The sequence below is a fragment of the Gopherus evgoodei genome, chromosome 3 (assembly GCF_007399415.2).
Source record: "Gopherus evgoodei ecotype Sinaloan lineage chromosome 3, rGopEvg1_v1.p, whole genome shotgun sequence".
NCBI classification, from domain to species: domain Eukaryota; kingdom Metazoa; phylum Chordata; order Testudines; family Testudinidae; genus Gopherus; species Gopherus evgoodei.
In genome coordinates this window covers 144,250,447-144,271,537 of record NC_044324.1, presented here as the reverse complement: position 1 = coordinate 144,271,537, position 21,091 = coordinate 144,250,447, and the positions used below count along the sequence as shown (strand labels likewise).

At 41.6% G+C, this 21,091-nt stretch overlaps 1 protein-coding gene across 5 annotated transcripts in view; it reads right to left on the bottom strand.

Annotated features, from left to right (window-relative positions):
* MAP3K21 (mitogen-activated protein kinase kinase kinase 21) overlaps positions 1–21,091 on the bottom strand; it is a 63,878-nt gene that overhangs the window by 22,165 nt on the left and 20,622 nt on the right. For all 5 annotated transcript variants that reach the window (XR_003999667.1, XM_030556905.1, XM_030556909.1 and 2 more), the window contains exons 2-4: positions 19,228–19,408; positions 3,411–3,559; positions 2,273–2,448 (exon numbers count right to left, since the gene is read on the bottom strand). Coding sequence is in view for 4 of the 5 variants with exons in the window: in XM_030556905.1 (XP_030412765.1) it covers positions 2,273–2,448; positions 3,411–3,559; positions 19,228–19,408 (506 nt within the window). In the remaining variant the exon portion in view is untranslated. The remainder of the gene's footprint in view (positions 1–2,272; positions 2,449–3,410; positions 3,560–19,227; positions 19,409–21,091) is intronic.

Below are 21,091 nucleotides of genomic sequence, written 5' to 3'. Positions count from 1 at the left end.
TCTGATTGTGGTTCCGAAGTGCTGGAAGACACCATGTTCCCTTATGGGTACCAGCCACTACATTCTGCATGTCCTACTGATTTCCCTTCCAAACACAGACCACAATTGTTTTTGAACATTTGGACTTTTTTTTTTTTATTTAACATTTAAATATATTCTTTAAAAAAAACCAAACAAAACAACAACAAAAACTTACTCCCTCAGGGCCTGTGTGTTCCAAAAACTGATCTACTTTTTAGTATCAGTGAAAGCATAATCATCATCATCTTCACATGTCTGGATCTGTCTTTCAAAAGTACAGAAAAATAACTGCATATAACAGGGGTCAGCAACCTTTCAGAAGTGGTGTGCCAAGTCTTCATTTATTCACTTTAATTTAAGGTTTCGTGTGCCGGTAATACAGTTTAATGTTTTTTAAAAGGTCTCTCTCTATAAGTCTATATATTATAACTAAACTATTGTTGTATTGTAAAATAAAAAAGGTTTTTCAAAATGTTTAAGAAGCTTCATTTAAAATAAAATTAAAATGTTGATCTTACGCAGCCGGCCCGCTCAGCCCGCTGCTGGTCTGGGGTTCTGTTCACCTAGGCTGGCAGTGGGCTGAGCGGGGCCTGTGGACGGGACCCCGGCTGGCAAGAGTCTGGCAGCCAGAACCCCAGAGCGAAAGTGGGCTGTGCGGGGTCGGCGGCCGGGACCCCAGACCAGCAGTGGGCTGAGCGGCTTAGCCCACTGCTGCTCAGGGGTTCCATCTGCCGGCTTCTGCCAGACGGGATCCTAGCTGCTGGATCCGTTCAGTCCGCTTCCGGTCTGGGGTCCCGGCCCTGCCCACATACAGTGGGTACCTACCTCCTCCCTGGTTCTGGCCCATTCTCTTCCTCTCTGCACTGAGCAGAGGGTGGAAGTGCACTGAGCAGAAGGCTGGGGGTGAAGGGTCTGGCCAGGAGCTAGAATGAGGGAGGGGGCTCAGGGTTGGGACAGGAGGTTTGAATGTGGGGCACTTATCTGGACAGCTCCCATTTGGTGAGAGGGGTGCAAGTGGGAATGTGAGGAGGGGGTGCAAGAGCTCCCGCTTGGTGCTCAGGGTGGGGGTGGGGGGTTGTAAGGGTCTGGATATGTGTGGGGTACCAGAGTCAGGGCAGGGGTTATGGGGGTGTGTGTGAAGAAATCAAGTAGAGGGCTGGGTGTGTATAAGAGGGGTACAGGGCTCAGGGCAGGGGCCTGAGGGGTGTGTGGGGCTGCGGGACTCAGAGCAGAGGGCTGTGTGTGGCAGGGGTCAGGGAAGGGGGCTGGAGGGGATATGCCCCTATTCCACCTCCCCTTCCCCAAAGCCCTGCCCCCACTTCTCTGCCTCCACCAGGAGCAGCGAGCATGCTGACTCTGCTCCTTCCCGACCCCCTCCCTCGCAAGGGTCATCAGCTGATCGGCCGGCAGGGAGGGAGGGACAGAGACACAGAGGAGGGGCAGGAACCCAGCACACTATGAGAAGAGGCAGTGGAGCCAGCAGGACCAAGCTTCTGCCCCCTGCCCCTGGGGGGGGACTTGGGGGGAAGAGCGGAGCGCAGAGAAGAGCAGGCCAGGTCGGATTTTTAATGGCACGCTGCTGTCTGCCAGGACTTTGTCAGGCAGCAGCATGCCATTAAAAATCGTCGTGTGCCGTCTGTGGCGTGTGCCATAGGTTGCCGACCCCTGGCATATAAACTGGAGTATTTTTGTTTGATTTGGTTTTGGCGGGGAGAAGAGGGCTTGCACCTCTCTAAAGGGCCACCGTAGTCCTACTGTATGGGATAAAATCACTATGACTAACACAAGCAAGAAATTAAAATCATGCTTAAATTTTCAGAGAGTTCTCTTTGACCATGCTGCATGCAGATTTTAAAAGAAAAGAACATTCATCAATACATAATTATGCCAGTGTTCCCTCTTCCGAATCACATTCTTATGCAGTTACTTTATTTTTGAAATTAAGGAAAGTATGAGTATTTGAAACTTGAGATGAATTAAGTGACAGTTAACAAGTCCTTTAAACCTCTTCCAGAAGATTTACATATTTCAGTAATTATATGCATGAGAAAAAAATTATGAAATTTAAGAAGGAGTTTACTTATGAAAAAAGCTTAATCTGTCCTACAATAAATTCACACTTCTAATATTCTGGAACACTACCAGGAATTCCAAACCCACCTACTGCTTTAAAAAAAAAAAATAGCAGCTCCTCAATTGCCCTATTCTCTTGTTAAAATTACTGCATTTGCAGATGGAAAAATTCACTCACTTTTTCCTTTGTCCTTAGTTCACTAAATATCTGCTGAATTTCCAATTTCCAGTCATCTTGCATGGAGTGGAAAGATTCTTGAGGCATCTCAGTCATAACTGCCTCCTCAATGGCAGTAAGCTGTTCAAGAATTAAGGCAAACGATGGTCGGATATGAGGATCCTGCTCCCAGCATTCTAAAATTCATCAAAATCCCATCAGTTCCACTATTGACAGAATTTTAGGGGGATTATTTACACAATGCATGAATTTCAAAATATTTGTTATTTATACTTCAAAAGTTCTAATGCTTACTCCCCTCCCTGAGAATTGCCTAGTTTTATCATTGCTGGTATAGGGCATGCTTACCCTACAGTACATCAAGGTTTTTAAAAGGTTATGAGAAGTCAATTTTTTCCAACATAACCTCTATTTTCAGGATGTAAAGCAGCAGAACTGCCAGCACCGAAGTAGTTAAGCTTCTTGAGCTAATAAAAAACCTCAAAGAACTCCATTTGGACACTGTAGCATAGGGGGAGCGATAGCTCAGTGGTTTGAGCATTCACCTGCTAAATCCAGGGCTGTGAGTTCAATCCATTTGGAGATTGGTCCTGCTTTGAGCAGGGGGTTGGACTAGATGATCTCCTGAGGTCCCTTCCAACCCTTATGATCTACGATTCTATGATTATGCACAGTTGTCAGGGTCCCTCATCTCTCTGGAGAAGGAGGGAGAAACCCAACAATCTTTGGAAGTCAAAAAGACTACGAGGTAACAACTAGTGATATCTCCTCCCCACAAGAAGTCAGTCATATTGATTTTGTATTTTACCGCTACATTTGGTGGACATTATAGTTAGTTACATATAAAAGAAAAGAAAACAAACCACAAGAATACAGAAGAAATAATTCAACCACTGCTTAAGGTGATGCATTTTTAAAAATGATATGGGATACTGTAGTATTGCATGGCTTACTCTGAAATGGGTTAAAATGTCTTAGTACTGGATTGCCAAGAAAGGGAAAACCACTACTTTATACAGAGTTAGCACAGTACCAAATGAAGTGTTTGAGTTGTGTAATTATTATAAATCATAAGAAAAAGCATAGATATTAAAACACATTTACTTCTAGGATAAGTAGAGAGAAGCAGCACAGGTACCTTTCATTAGTTTAGCAAATGGTTCAGGACAGGTGGATGGAATGGGCAAGGTAAGCTTATTGACAGCTACTCCGTAAGCCACAGCAAGACCATCAATGCCACGGTAAGGAACTTCTCCTGTAAGCAGTTCCCACAGCAACACTCCGTAACTATAAAGCAAATTTTTAAATAGTTAAGTTTATCTTCTGAATACCGACACGGTTTACTCAGGGACAAAACAGATTGATACTCTGTCCAGTATGTAGTCCTAAAAGAGAGACTGTCTTCACTATCATTTGTCAAAATCTTCAGGGGACTATTCCCCCTCACCTGTTATCTTCTCTCTGATAGCAATTAGTAAAACTGGATATGCTAGTCAATGGATGGGCTATTGTAACCATATCCTACCTAAATCACTGTCACTTTGCTGGCAGAAAAAAAAACAACAAAACAAACAAAACTCCTATTTAAAAAAAAAGACTTTGGTTCCAGTCAACTTTTAATCAGATGTCACTACCATATAAACCTTGATGGAAAGAGGATGGAAAAGGAAGAGAATAAGCACAAAGAACAGATGAGAACTAAAAAGTTCTACTTCAAAACAATGAAGTATCAGACTGATCCCTGGACAATTTATCCCAATGGACACACCATTTTGTTTTTTGAATTAAAAGCGGCTTCATTTGAGAACTGAAATTTCTGCATCCCTATGGCATACTGCAGAACGAGCCCCTAACTTTTTTCCCCTTTCATAAAATGTACAACAGGATTGACTCATGACATAATTTCATTTTTGCCAGGCTAGGCAAGGAAAAAATATTGCTTGCTGTCAGAAGTAAGGGAGGAAACATTTCCTAAATTTTAGAGGAAAAGTTTTATCTCCTGATTGTGTGTCAGGTACCAATATACCTGTCACTGCTAATTAGATTAGCCAAAAGAAATTCGGATACAAACTCCACCCTAAAATTAAAACAATTTCACTCTCTTTACTTCTCTGACTTCCAGTAAATCTGTCTTGTAATAAGCATGTTTAATACTGGCTGGCCCATAGGCACTACCAGAGTAGAGTCCCATTGCATTAGGCACTGTACAGAAAAGTATATGGTGACTGCCCTGAAGAGCTTACAGTCTAAACAGACAAGACAGACACAAGTTGGGGAACGAGCTATCACACACAAGCAGAGTGAACAATATGACGATCGTAAATGTCATGTTCGTTCCACAACTTTTTTGGGGGTGGCTTTAATTGGGAGAGGATAAGGTAAGGAACCAACTTGAGCCTCATTATTTGTAGTTCCCAGTTCCTTATTCAAAGGCCAAAATTATTTAAAAATACATCAGTGTAGGATTACATTTTTAGAAGTTTCATCAAATTCTTGTGACTGAACGCAATAAAAGTTTAAATTACTAATTATTAAATAATCAAATAAGGAGTTGGATTTTGACTGGTTGGGTACATGACAGTATACCAGGTCACCCCAAGTGATATGCCCCTGTGACTGTCAGACTGTTCTGAAGTAGCTGGGACATGCTACCCTGACCTGAAGCTTCAATCCTGTGCAACATGCTGCCACATATCACACCTCTCACTTTTTTTTCCCCCATGACCCTCGAATAAGGAATTGGGATTTGACTAGCTGTATGAGAAATGTGTCTCAGATCATCCCCAAGAGACATGTCCTCACAAACATCAGATTGTTCTGAAGGAGCTAGTACATGACACTTGCCAACCCAAATCTTTATTCCTGCGCAATATGCTGGTGAATTCCAGACCTCCACCTCTCTTCCATATTATATATGGTATATGCATAAGCAACTGAGTTTTGACTGGCCGTTTGTGACAAAAGAGGTTCTGGGTCAACATAAGGGACACATCTTGGCAAGTGTCAGACTGTTCTACAAGCAGGACCAGCTCCAAGCACCAGCAAACCAAGCAGGTGCTTGGGGCGGCACATTTTCGGGGGCGGCATTCTGGCCATCTTTTTTTTTTGGCACGCTTGTGGCGGCAAAAACCTAGAGCTGCCCCTGGCAGCAGCAGTGCGTCCTGCACGGGGGCTGCCCTGGTGCTGCTGTGGTTTGCATCGGAGAGCAGTGCCCACACCTTACGGCCGGCTGGGCTCTGAGCGCGGGACACTCTGGCTGGGGGCCGCCCCCCGGGGCACATGGAGCTGCCTGCAGGTGCAGCCTGGTGGCCACCACCCAGCACCGCAGCCAGGGCTGGGAGAACCAGCCCGAGTCACCCAAGGACTCCAGCAGAGTGGCCAAGAGCAGCAGCAGCAGGGAAATAGTGGGGACCAGTGCCCAGGGCACTGCCGTGCAGGGCCCGTGCCCCGCTCTCCGGAGCTCCGCTCCCTCTGAGGCTGCCCTGCCCTGGCTCCTCAGCCCTCTGCCGAGTGGTCCCCCATCTCTGCCGTCCCAAGTCCTGGACGATCCTGAAGGCAGGAGCCCTGGCTGGAGGGACTCTGGGCTAATGCACAGCCCGGGAGCTCCGCTGCTTACCCCGACCCTGCCAGAACTGGACTGACTGGAGATGAGGGGGAAAGTGGGTGGAATCAGCATTGGTGGGGGGAAGCCCAGGGCTGGGGCAGCAGGGAGTGCAGATGGGGTGAGGGGGAGAGCCCAGAGTTCGGGCAGCAGGAGTGCAGGTGGCAGGGAGAGCCCAAGGTTGGGGCGGCAGGGGGTACAGGTGTAGGAGGGGGCAGAGCCCAGCGCTGGGGCTGCGGGTGAGGGGAGAGCCCAGCGCTGGGGTGGCAGCAGGGTGCAGAGGGAGCCCAAGGCTGGGGTAAGGGGTAGCCAAAATTTTTTTTCTTGGGGTGGCAAAAAACCTAGTGCCAGCCCTGTCTACAAGGAGCTAGGATATGCCGTCTCTGACCCAAAGCTTTGTTCCCCCACCTACATTTTGTATATGGAATTTATATAAGGGGCCAGGGTTTGAAGGGCAATATGATTTAAAGAAGAAAAAAGAAAAAAGTTTCATCTCAAGGTGGGTGAGATAATGTCTTTTAGTAGAACAACTTCTGTTGGCAAGAGAGACAAGCTTTTGAGCTACACAGAGCTCTTCCTCAGGTCTGGAAGAGCTCTATGTAAGTTCAAAAGCTTGTCTCTCTTGCCAACAGAACTTGTTCTACTAAAAGACATTATCTCACCCACCTTGTCTCTCTAATACCCTGGGACCAACATGGCTAGAACACCACTGTATATCTCACCTCAACTGACATTTCCCCACCACTGTTAAACTGTTCTAATGTAGCAAGGCATGGAACTCCCTGAACTGTTGCCCATGTCACCATTCCTCCCCTCAACACACATATACCCTTTAGCAGGGCAACAGCAGCAGCTAACAGGGATTTCAGAAGGTGAAACTGTGGATTTGTTCATTCTCTGTGCGTGTTGTGTGACTCAGCTGCGGAGCCCTGACGTGGCCAGGTGAGACAGGTCTCTGTGTCTGAGTAAGGGCCTTGCTCCTGGAACACTTGAGGCTTTGACCAGAACCAGCATTTGAAGTTTCTGTGTAGCTATTCCCTCTCTGTTTGTGAGGGAGGTAGCCTGGCAGTGAGGCTTAGTATACAAGAACTGTCAGGTGAACGGGAGTGGCAAACTGGATCAGTTTTATGAGGTACATAACCAGGGAGCCTGAGTCTAATTTTAGGTCTGGCTATACACATAAGAATGGCCATACTGGATCAGACCAAAGGTCCATCTAGCCCAGTGTACTGTCTTCCAACAGTAGCCAACGCCAGGTGCTTCAGAGGAAATGAACACAACAAGTAATCATCAAGTGATCCATCCCATCACCCATTCCCAGCTAACAGAGGCTAGGGACATCATCCCTGCCCATCCTGGCTAATAGTCATTGATGGACCCATCCTCCATGAATACATCTAGTTGTTTTTTGAACCCTGTTATAGTTTTGGCCTTTACAACATCCTCTGGCAAAGAGTTCCACAAAATGACTGTGCATTGTGTGAAGAAATACTTCCCTTTGTTTGTTTTAAACCTGGGGCCTATTAATTTCATTTGGTGATCCCTAATTCTTGTGTTATGAGAAGGAACAAACAGTTCCTTTCTCAACATGAGTCATGATTTTATAGACCTCTATCATATCCCCCCTTAGTCGTCTTTTCCAAGCTGAAAAGTCCCTGTCTTATTACTCTCTACTCATATGGAAGCTTTTTCATACCCCTAATAATTTCTGCTGCCCTTTTCTGTACTTTTTCTAATTCCATTTTTTTTGAAATGCATGCAGATCTGCATTCAGTATTCAAGATGTGGACCTATCATGGATTTATATAGAGGCACCTATTTATGTAGAACCACCTTTCAGGCTAGACTACAGCAGTGCAATTTCCTGGCCACAAAGCCTTCAGCACTTAGGAAACTTCAGCTAGTACAGAACACTGCACAACCTCTCCTCAGCAACACATTCATCCGCTAATACATCACATCCATACTCCACACTGGTTTCCCATAGAATTCAGAATCTAGTTCAAGGTCTCAGGCCCTATCTTCAAGGTACGCAATGGACTGGTCCTAGGATATCTAAAAGATTTCCTAAACTCCAGAACAAAGACCGTGGTCAACAATTCTGCTCGTCAGGAACAGTGAAACTCTATAATAAGGGTAAAGTTTGTCTGTGCAGTAGAAGGAACTTCCTCGTGGGCCAGCCCCAGACTGTGGCATGAACTCTCTCAGGAACTAAAATGCATCATAAACCTTGCCACTTTCTGCTCCAAGTGCAAGACTAATTTCTTTGAACTTACCTTCTCTAGCACATATATAGCAACTTGTATAGTTAAATTAAAAAACAAAACCTAAATCCCTGCAAAAATAAGAAACTCATTTGCACATGCTTCTTTTCCTGGGAAGAGGATGAAAGCACAAACACCATATGATAGATGTGTAGTCATACTGTTTGATCAACTACTGGAAGGTGCTCAGATACCTGATGAGGAGAGCGGTATAAGAACATCTGGAGAGTACATATACTTTGATTTAGTACTGCATGACACAGTGATACTGTATAGTGCTTTAAAAAAAAACCAAATCATTAAAGCATGTTATATGGATTAATAAATTGCTAATGGGGAAGTCTCAATGAGAAGCTGTCGATACAGAGTCATCACTGAACATGGGTGTTTCTAATGGGCTTCTGCAGGGAGCAACAGTAGTCCAACATTATTGAATATTTTCACCAATGAATGGGAAGTAAATATAAAATCATTATTGATGAAATTTTGGACGACAAAAGATTGGTGGAGCGGTAAATAATTATGAGGACAGAGCCGTCCTCCAGAGATCTGGATTCAAGCAAAATATGTTTTAATACCTCTAGGAACAATGGATGGAGGACTACCAAATGGAGGACTGCATCCTGAAAAGCAGTGACTCTGAAAAGTATTTAGGCATCAGAGAAATGTAGGGCTGGAAGGAACTTTGAGAAGTTATCCAGACCATCCTCTCATGCTGAGGCACAACCAAATATACCTCTAGATTATCCCTCACAAGTGTTTGTCCAATTTATTCTTAAAAACCTCAAACAATGCAGATTTCACTGCCTCCCTTGGAACTTAACTATCCGTATAATTAAGGAAAACTTTCTAATATCTAATTAGAATCTCCCCTGCTGCAGTTTAAGCCCATTACTTCTTGTTTTACCTTCAGTGGACTTGGAGCACAATTAATCACAGTCCTCTTTATTACTGTCCTTAACATATATTTGAAGACTTATCAAGTCCCCCCCTCAGTCCTCTTTTCTCAAGACGAAACATGCCAAGTTTATTTTTTTTTTAAAACCTTTCTTCATAGGTCAGGTATTCCAAACCTTTTATCGTTTTGTTTTCTCTTCTGGATTCTCTCTAATTTGTCCATGTCTTTCCCAATATGTGGTGATCAGAACAAGACAAAGTACTCCAGCTGGGTTACCAGTGCTGAGCAGAATAAGACAGCTACCTCCCATGTCTTATATATTCCTCGTAATATCCCAGCACTGTTAGCTTTTTTGGCCACTGCATCACATTGTCGACTTATATTCAAACTGTGATCCAGAATAAACCTAGGATCTTTTTCTGGAGTACCACTGCATAGCCAGTTATTCCCCATTTTGTATTTGGCATTTGATTTTTTCTGTCCTAAATGTAGTACTTTAGACTTGTCTTTATTAAATTTAATCTTGTTGATTTTATACCAATTCTCCAATTTGTCACGATCGTTTTGAATTCTAATCTTGTCCTCTAAACTGCTTGTAATTCCTCCCAACTAGGTGCCAATCTAAGTTTTACAAGCATATTCTCTACTCCGTTATCCAAGTCATTCATGAAGGTGACAAAAAACTGAACATGTGCTCCCACTGTGATGCTATAGCAAAAAAGGCTATTGTGATCCTTGGATGTATAAACATGAGTTATGAGTAGGTCTAGGGAGGGATTTTACCTCAGCGTATGACAGTAGTGAGACCAATACTAGAATACTGCATTCAGTTTTGGTGTCCACATTTTAAAAAGGAAGCTGAAAAATTGGAGCACACACAGAAAAGAGCCACAAAAATGATTGAGGGGTTGGAGAAAATGTCTTATGGTGAGAGAATTGAAGAGGTCAATCTATTATTTTATCAAAGAAAACTGAGATGTGACTTGATTACAACATATAAATACCTTCATGCGGACAAAACACTAGGTACTACTCAAGGCTCTTTAATTTAGTGGGGAAACAACGAACAAGAACAAACGTTTAGAAGCTGAAGACAGACAAAAACCAGTGAGAAATTTTATTTTATGAATTTATTAACAGTGAGCACGTTTACTACCAGAACAAACTACCAAAGGAAGTGATGGATTCTCCATCTCTTAATGTCTTCAAATCAAGAGTGGATGCTATTCAAGAAGACATATTCTAGTTAAACAGAAGTTGTTACTGAGCTGGGTCACTGGATGGCATCCTATGCTGATATCACAGGAGGTCAGACTAGAAGTCCTAATGGTCCCCTTCAGCCTGCAAATCTTTGAAACCCTGCTTGCCTGCCTGCCTGCCCACCTGCCCACACACACACCCCTTTATTAAAGTTTCCCCTCCATGTGGGGGGTTTGGTGCAGTGGTTGGTTGCGTTAGGACTACAGACCATAAAAACCTCTTTACGCAGAGAGACAGCACCAAATTATGCAGCAATACTATGAGGAAATTCATAAAAAACTTCCTTTCTGTGCAAAACAAAAAGTCTTATATAAATCCTTGTGAATACTTAAAGATGTCACCAGTGATCAGCACCAACATCAACAATTGCACAATTTTTTATTTTTATAAATAGCGACTTCTTTACTGATTTTACAGTTTCAAAGCCAAAGCAAACAAATTCAATCAAGTACATGTCATTTCATTAATGGTGAACCATTACTCACTACACTTGCATATAAGTCTGATCATAAAAGGATTAAAAATGTGACGGCTTGGCTATTTCCAGAAATTTCTGTGCATGATAGCAAATAAGTTGAAAGAAACCAAGATGCATTTTGGTGGAAGCATCTCAACGTGGTGACCTGCCTCTTTCAGATACCATTCATTGACTATTCAGACAAAATTGATATGTCCCTACCCAACAAAAATCCTTTATCTACCTTCTCTGTAGCTCTTTTCTATGTAACTGGAATAAAGCATTAATATTTAAAATAAAGTTTCAAATATTGCTTAGTTCAACAGAATCATCAACATTATTTACATAAATAGTAGACTTCATTATAGCAAAAGTGTTGTCATTACAGGTGCAAAGTTGCTGAGATAACATACAACGCTGGGAACCATTTTGGGATAACATACAACGTTATATGGTACTTTACATGTTTCCATAAACTTGGCCAAATTCATGAGTGGCACTTCTATGATGTATTTTGGGATGAAAAAGGAAAGGGATGTAGAGATATTCTAGCAACAAATAGAGTTCTCCGAATTCTTCTGAAGTGTACCAAGTCACATTCCTGCTGTATGAATCTCGGAGCAACATAAAGACATATATAGATACAGGGTAGCAGTCATTTAAGTAGTTTGTGAGCACTGTATTGGTGCTCATTGTTTTCTATGGTTTAAGAAGTATTCATTAAACTAAGACCTTGAATATTTGTATATAGTTAACAAACATGATTTTGTGGCAGTCAACTGTGTCCAGATAGTGTCGTCTTGATATTTTGTTGTGTAATGAGAAAAGGACATCACTAATCACAATAAATGTTTTCTATATTAACAATTTTTGATAAATGTAGCCATTTGGGAGGGGGCTCAGAGCTGGGGAAGGGGGGGTTGGGTGAAGGAGGGGATTTGGGGTGCAGGCTCTGGGCAGCTCTTACCTAATGCAGCTCCTGGAAGCAGCCAGCATGTCCCTGATGCCCCTTGGCACAGGGGCAGACAGGGGGCTCTGCGTACTGCCCCAGTCCATAGGCACCACCCCCAATTGGCAGTTTCCCAACAATGGGAACTGTGAAGCCAGTGCTAGCGGAAGCGCATGGAGCCCCCTGGTCACACCAGCGCCTACAAGCCGGAGGTACATGCCAGCTACTGTGGCCTATCAGGCTTTTAGCAGCCTGGTCAGCTGTGTGGACTGGACCCGCCAGATCCCTTTTTGACTGGGTGTTCTGGTCGAAAACTGGACACCTGGCAACCCTAGGTGAATGGCATGTCTTCTCCTTCAGCAGGGTCTGACAGTTGTGTGTCTCGGTCACCCCAACTGACACATCCCCACATTGCCACATACTGCTAGTCAAAACCTACCTCCTTATTTAAACTCCACATACAGTATGGGTGACCATGGTCCCGGACGGGCCACGCTGAGAATGTCAACTCAGGGAAGACTACAAGAATTAGGGTAGGTCAGACCCACTCCCTGTCCGCCCAACCGCCGTGCAGCTGAAGTCCCCACACCAGGACACCTTGCTGAGCTTCACCCCTATTCCCAGCCCAACCCACACCCCTCCTGCATCTGAACCCCATCTCTACACCCAGACCACCCTGCACTCACATCTTCACCCCGACAATCCCCACCCCACTGAGCCCAAACCAGTTGCATCCAGGCCCCCATCCCACCAAGCCCCACACCCCCAGCATCCAGACACTCTCGCCCCCCCCGGGAGCCCCATCTGCTCACATCCACAACCCCCGCCCCCACCCCCCAGCTGAGCCTCCACCATCATCATCTGGACTCCCCCACAGTCTCAATATCCCTTCACCAAGAACCTTCTCAATGAGCCCCTGTGCATCCAGATCCCCCACAACGAGCCACATGCACCCATAATGCCCCACATGGAACCTTCTCATAGACTCAGACTCTAGGACTGGAAGGGACCTCGAGAGGTCATCGAGTCCAATCCCCTGCCCTCATGGCAGGACCAAATACTGTCTAGACCATCCCTGATAGACATTTATCTAACCTACTCTTAAATATCTCCAGAGATAGAGATTCCACAACCTCCCTAGGCAATTTATTCCAGTGTATAACCACCCTGACAGTTAGGAACTTTCTGCTAATGTCCAACCTAAATCTCCCTTGCTGTAGTTTAAGCCCATTGCTTCTTGTTCGATCATTAGAGGCTAGGGTGAACAAGTTTTCTCCCTCCTCCTGATGACACCCTTTTAGATACCTGAAAACTGCTACCATGTCCCCTCTCAGTCTTCTCTTCTCCAAACTCAACAAACCCAATTCTTTCAGCCTTCCTTCGTAGTCAAGTTCTCAAGACCTTTAATCATTCTTGTTGCTCTTCTCTGGACCTTCTCCAATTTCTTCACATCTTTCTTGAAATGCGGTGCCCAGAACTGGACACAATACTCCAGTTGAGGCTAACCAGCGCAGAGTAGAGTGGAAGAATGACTTCTTGGGTCTTGCTCACAACACACCTGTTAAGGCATCCCAGAATCACATTTGCTTTTTTGAAACAGCATCACACTATTGACTCATATTTAGCTTGTGGTCCACTATAACCCCTAGATCCCTTTCTGCCATACTCCTTCCTAGACAGTCTCTTCCCATTCTGTATGTGTGAAACTGATTGTTCCTTCCTAAAAAAAAAAAAGCCCCATACCTGGATCACATACACACTAAGCCCCTCCACACTTGGATCTTGAGCGAGCCAGCCCACAGCTGGTATGCCTGGTGCAGGGCTGCTAACCCTGGTGAGTTGATTCACCTGCTACTCCTGAGGGAATTCTGCACCTGTCATAACTATAAAGGGAAGGGTAACAACCCTCCTGTATACAATACTATAAAATCCCTCCTGGCCAGAGACACCAAAATCTTTTTACCTGTGAAGGGTTTAGAAGCTCAGGTAACCTGGCTGACACCTGACCCAAAGGACCAATAAGGGGACAAGATACTTTCAAATCTGGGGGGCGGGAAGGCTTTTGTTTGTGCTCTTTGTTTTTGTGGTGTTCAGTCTTGGGACCAAGAGGAACCGGACATCAACCCATGTTCTCCAAATCTTTCTGAACAAGTCGCTCGTATTTCAAACTTGTAAGTAAACAGCCAGGCAAGGCGTATTAGTTTATCTTTGTTTTCTCAACTTGTGAATTTTACCTTTGCTAGAGGGAGGTATTCTTGTTTTGTTGTAACATTGAAACTAAGGCTAGAAGGGGTTCCTCTGGGCTCTTTGAATCTGATTACCCTGTAAAGTTATTTTCCATCCTGATGTTACAGAGATAATTTTTAGATTTTGTTTTTTAAATAAAATCTCTCTTTTAAGAACCTGACTGATTTTTCCATTGTCCAAAGACCCAGGGCTGTGGGTCTTTTGATCACTTTGTAACCAACTGGTTAGGGTGTTATTCTCAAGCCTCCCCAGGAAAGGGAGTGTAAGGGCTTGGGTGGATATTTTGGGGGAAGAAGAACTCCAAGTGGTCCTTTTCCTGTTTCTTGTTAAATCACTTGGTGGTGGCAGCGTACCAGGTTTTAACCTAAGCTGGCAAAAATAAGCTTAGGGGGCTTTCATGTGAATCCCCACATCTGTACTCTAGAGTTCAGAGTGGGGAAGGAACCCTGACAGCACCAATAAAATATAACATTCTGTGCACAATATTTTAAAATTCTGCAAATTTTATTATTCAATAAAAAAAAGTGGAAGCTCCAGCATGGCAGTGGGGAGCACAATGCCACTGGCTGCATGGAGGTGGGAGAAAGTCCTGCAACCCCTCCTTCCCCAGTCCTTGGGACCCTGACCTCTAGTGCAGGCCTGGCCCTTGCGCTGTGTCAGGGTTGGATACAGCCTCGCTGCCGAAATTGCGTCGGAAGGGGGATGTAGGGTGATCTCCTATCCCCACGCCACCAGTGGCCTGCGCTCCCCATTGCCATTCTGGAGCCTCTCCATTTATTTATTGAATAATCAAATTTACAGGAGTTTTAAAATATTTAAAATATTGTGTACAGAATTCCCTCACAAGTGCTGAACTTTGAACACGAATAGGAACTCTACTGAACCACTGTATCTCTTGCTTTTAAGTCCAACTTTAGGCAAACAGAGAAGTCTCATGTTCTTCTGGTAAACATGGTTCAGCCATTTGGCAACAGAAAAGCTTCAGAAACAGACTCCAAGGAGAAACTGCTGAGCTGGAATTGATACGCAAACTAGATACAATCAATTTAGGCTTAAAATAGGGACTGGGAATGGCTGAGCCATTACAAACATTGAATCTATCTCCCCTTATAAGTATTCTCACACTTCTTATCAAACTATCTGTACTGGGCTATCTTGATTATCACTTCAAAAGTTTTTTTCCCCTCTTACTTAATTGGCCTCTCAGAGTTGGTAAGACAACTCCCCCCTTTTCATGCTCTCTGTATGTGTATATATATCTCAATATATGTGCCATTCCATGCATCCAAAGAAGTGGGCTGTGGCCCATGAAAGCTTATACTCAAATAAATTTGTTAGTCTCTAAGGTGCCACAAGTACTCCTGTTGTATTAAGACACAAGGCAGCCATTGCATTCTCAGTTCAATTATTATTCCTAGCACAGCTTCTTCCTACTGATACAATCCTGAATGATAGTTGCTTGTATCATAACCTAGTCCCAGATTTGGACCTTAGCGTCCAAAATATGGGGGTTAGCATGAAAACCTCCAAGCTTAGTTACCAGCTTGGACCTGGTAAAGCTGCCACCACCCAAAAAATTAGAGTGTTTTGGGGCACTCTGGTCCCCCCAAAAACCTTCCCTGGGGACCCCAAGACCCAAATCCCTTGAGTCTCACAACAAAGGGAAATAGACCTTTTCCCTTCCCCCCTCCAGGTGCTCCTGGAGAGATACACAGAAGCAAACTCCGTGAATCTAAACAGAGAGAGTCCACCCTTTCTATTTCCAGTCCTGGAAACACAAGCACTTCCCTCTTCACCCAGAGGGAATGCAAAGTCAGGCTAGTAAATCTAACACACACAGATTTCCCCCTGACTTCTTCCTCCCACCAATTCCCTGGTGATCTGCAGACTCAATTCCCTGGAGTTCCCCACTAAAGAAAAACTCCAACAGGTCTTAAAAGAAAGCTTTATATAAAAAAGAAAGAAAAATACATAAAAATGGTCTCTCTGTATTAAGGTGACAAATACAGGGTCATTTGCTTAAAAGAATATTGAATAAACAGCCTTATTCAAAAAGAATACAATTCAAAGCACTCCAGCAACTATAGACATGTAAATACAAAACAACAAACCATCTTTGTACTTACAACTTGGAAACAGAAGATTAGAAAGCAGGCAATAGAAAAAAATCACTCCTCATAGCCGAGAGAGTACAGGCAGAAGACCCCAGAACAAAGGACTCACACACAAAGTTCCCTCCACCCAGATTTGAAAAAGTCTTGTTTCCTGATTGGTCCTCTGGTCAGGTGTTTCAGATTACTTCTTTCCAGGTGAAAGAGACGTTAACCCTTAACTATCTGTTTATGACAGCTTGAACTTAGATATTCTTTAAAAATGTATTTTATTCTCTGCTTCATCTCCTAAAGCAAAACCATACACTTAATTTCATCCAGTAGAGCTTCCTAGTGTTGCTAGATTTTGGAACAAGACACAAGGAGGAAATTCATCAGTGCCTACTGCTGATACTTTTTATGAAAAAAAGTCTTGCTGAAGATTTTTGGATTTGAGGTACACATATGTATGGCAGAATTCCTAAAGGTATTGCAGTTTAAGGTGAGAACATTCTAAAAGGAAATCAGTCAGTCACAATTTAGATATTCTGTACAGAATTCTATCAAACATGCTGTATGGAAATCCTTGCCAAGCTTTGCACCCAGAAGGTTTTTTAAGAAGCAATGCCCAGTCACAGTGTGACTACATTTTACAATCCATTTTAATCCATCTTCCTATTATTTAAAGCAAGGGTAAAGAGCAACGAAAGACAATATTTGGAAACCAAGAAAGCCTAAACCAAACTGCACAACATAAGACTTACTAATTAAAAACCTCTCCTGTTAAAACTCATCATTGAACTAAATACTTACATTTTTACAAGAGAGGCGTGCAGAAGAGAAGGAGAAGAAGAGAAATACTGTAGATTCCAAAAATGTAAACTAATGTTGTAGTAGAATACAACAATTGCACCAAAGCATACCCCCTTTCAGATACCTAAAAAAAAAAAAAAATCACAGCAACAAGACTGGACAGGACCTGTAATTAAGCATGGAACACAGCTGGTTAGGGAAATACCTACATCCATCCTCCACCCTACTCAAACAAAAATTAATGCCTCTTCTCTAATGGACACCATCTGAGACTGATAAAACACTCAACATACTAAGGAATTAGTTTCAAACTTAAGATGGGTAAAAGGTGCATCACAAAGAAGTGGTGAAGTCTACAGAACTAACCTGAACATACCAAAAGCATTACTTCATAATGCAGAATAGCAGTGAGACACTTCTTACAAAAAAAAACACAACAAACAAAAAACCACACAGGACTCTATATTAGTTTAAAAAAAATCTTGTGCATGTTCTCTGTTGTATCAGACAGACAATAGATTGTGGAGCTAAAGCCTCCTTCCTCCCCAAATTGCCATTTACACAGCCCCATATGTTTTGGTTTCTCCTAATAAATACAAATTTGGAAGACAGACAACAGGAGCTTTGCAGGTAGAGCACAGGAACTCGGAAAGCCCATTTCACAATGATTGCTTTTCACAATATAACTTACTTTTCCCCACACACAAATGATTTTAAATGATTTTATCCTCTGATCCTAAGAGACTTAACTGTCTCATTCAAAAACCTCATTGATACGCAAAGTCCTGTGGTTTACATGAAGTATCCTGAATGTCCTTATTGAATAAGAACTATACATGAATTTAAAATAAGGCGGCCCACCGCAGAAGATAAAGTAGAAATACAGTTTTAATTTATACTGACTGCACCTCCAACTCCATCCTGATTAATGGAAATAAATTTAGTACACATTTATGGGATTAAAACATGTTGATTTGTAATTAAATGCAGTCTTTACACTAAATTTTGTATTTTTTGCTAATCAGGAAGATGCACTATAACTACACAAATTTATTTAAGACATTATATAGCTTAATTTACATTTAGTCAGATTATTAATCTTTACATTTTTGTGATCCATTTCTTATTTACCAAAGGATTTTTTTTTTAAACTTGTGATTTGTCTCAGGCTCTACTTGGATGGATAATCAAACTCAATTAAAATGCACCAGAAAAGAGTATTAAAAAAATAAATAAAAACCACCTTAAATATGCTGGATACATAAGAAAAAAGAGAAGTTTAAACATGTTTTGTACTTAAAAATTAACCAAACTTATTAAACAAAGGAAATATTATCTGTCGTTAGTGAATTGACCTGAATTGTTTCTGGTCACTATGTCCTTCAAGATTTCAGAACTTGTACATCTCATCCTCACACCTAGTTTTCATTCCTAAATTGGAAGAGGAAAAACAAGCTCTCTTGCTTTAACTCCCAATTGCTTTCTGAACTTTGAAAGAATTATTTATTGAACTGAAGTAGTTCAATAAACAGAAATGAAGAAAATATTCCTCCGTATCTGCAGAAGAGGAAAGTGCTGTTAAAATCTGGTTTAGCATACCAACAAACTATGATTCCAGGTACTTAGCCAGTGGCTTCCACCAGTTCAGCGGAAACTCTGACAGCAAATGTACTTAACATTATTTTTGTGTTTAATTTTAATGATTAATAAATTGTAGTAAGCTTAGTACTTAAAGACAGGTTGTCAATTCAAATTTAATTTTAAATCAGGCTATTTAAAAAAACCTATGTTTAATATAAATAAAAATACATTTTTAGACGTCTGATTTTTTTATCCATTCTGTTTACTATACATAAAATAATCCTGAACTAGTCTCATTTGTTATATTCACTATGAGGCTTTCCGAGTAGAAAATAAATACCCTATTATCAGGCAGTGCATGCATTAATGTAACAAGAATAAAAGAGTCCTTTGTCTCCCAAGTAAAACATCTGGATATTCAACAGAAAAACTGAAGGGCTGCTCCTATTGAAATATTGTTTTCGTTTAAAAGGCCACTTATTTCCTCGATTGTAAGAATGATTCAGTCAGTCATTCTTCTCTTGGGACAGAATGTCGATCTGCAGGGATACCTACTGTGGGCAGTTAAGATAAGGGCATTCATAGTTAGACAAATCAGGGTATATTTTGAAATATTAGAATTTTACTTGGCAAATGGTAAATTTCTTCCACACTCTCAGACCAACACCATCAGTAAACCATTAAAACAGACAGAACAATTTCAACACAGAGGATTTCCTCAAATATCCATTTTTCAAGATTCTCAGGATGAGGAACTTAGCTATCAAGCAGTCTCAAGTGGGACAAAACACTCACCTCCAGATATCACTTCCTTTAGAAAACACGGATGACTTTATAACTTCAGGTGCCATCCATGCATAGGTACCTGCTGCACTCATTTTAGTTGTTCTATGCCATTCCCTAGCCAGGCCGAAGTCTGTAATCTTCAAAGTTTTATTACAAATGTCATCATGTTCTATCTTCTGAAGTAACAAAACTGCAGAAAAAACAAAGTTTGAATTTGAGAATGTTCTCATGTAGAAAATACATGTTTACATTTTAACATTTTAAATACTAATGTTATATTAATGCAGTGTTGTAGTTAATATTTTAAGTGGCCAGAAGTGACTAATTTTGAGTTTTGATGCGATAGCTACTGTAACCCTGCACCGTGCACCTATGAATTACCCGGTTAATCTACAGCATAATGTGCATGTTTCACTTAAAATTTCTTGACTTGTATTTAAAAATCTTAGCTACAGTGTTGTATTAACATAGATTTGGAATATAGATTCCTTTATTAAAAAGAGGCAGAGAAGTGTGATTGATCATGTGTTCTAACTCACAATGGGAGATCCAGATCACTACCCCAATGAATCATATCCTCTTCTGACCCTGCTTATCACAAAATTTTTATTCATTGTCCAGTTCCCACAATCCCTTCCCACAATAGCAACTGTTATTTTAGTATTTATGGCATACAGATCAAAGATTAAGTTACAGATTGGAATAATTAGAGCACAAGTGTTTTCTAGCAATATAAGCTGCAAAGCACGAAATAACAAGGTAACCAAGTAAACTGTAAATGAAGAATCATCTTGCCTTATAAGAAATTTGTTTCAGCAAGAATCTGAACTGATGACCTTGCATTTGTATTAACTGATCACTGTTTTAGTTTGGGGCAGTAAATTAAAAAGTTGTTACTGATATTTCAGAATTATATCTTAAAACTTAGAGGTAAAATACTGAAGCAAATAGGTCTCTTCCAATAAGTTTCTCACCAATATTCTAAAGGAGATACTAAGGGGCTAACATGAATGTGTAGGCTAAGATCTCAATAATTAGTATTAAGGGAACATTAAAATAATTATGAGTGTTATGCCTTTAGATTTGAATGAAAGGCCTATTGTTTTCAATTACATTTCAAATGAGTTCAGTAGAATTCCTGAAATTCCTTGTCAGTCAGTGTCACCGAAACTAAAAACAGTGACTCTTGCACAAGTCAATAATTGGAATATGACCAAGTTTCATTCTACAAAAAGTACAAAAAGGCTTATAGCACTTCAAACTTCCGTTTCCTGCTGGTAGTCAGGAAGAACTACTATACATACACACATATATACATATATATATATACACACACACACATATATATACACACACATATTATGCACACACACACACACACAAATCATCTGGGAAGCAAAATGCTCAACATAACTAAAACCCAGGTCCATAGCAAATTCTTCTAGACTGGTAACCTAGCAATCTGTGTTAGGCTATCCTTTTGTGACTTCTGCAGATTTCTGACCCTCATTAGCTTCATTCCAGAACTGGCCTTCACAACCTTGTTAGCCTGCTCACTCAATCCTGAGCCAATTGTTTTTCTAATCCCTATTTAGAAAACATATTTTCATAAACCAAGAAGTTTATTTACAGCAGATATTAAAGCAGGGTGAAAAACATTTTCAATTTATCACCTATTTACTCAGCATTCAGAAGTGCATAACAAGTTATATAATTTTTTGTTGAAAATTACATTTACATTAGTACTCTCGCATGTCTAAAATTTAAGCATAAACTATCTCAGAGCAAATTCCAAAAAGACATTTTTAAAAAGTTTACACTGCGAACAATAAATCTGTCATAATTAGATTAGAAAAGCACCAGCGCAGATCCT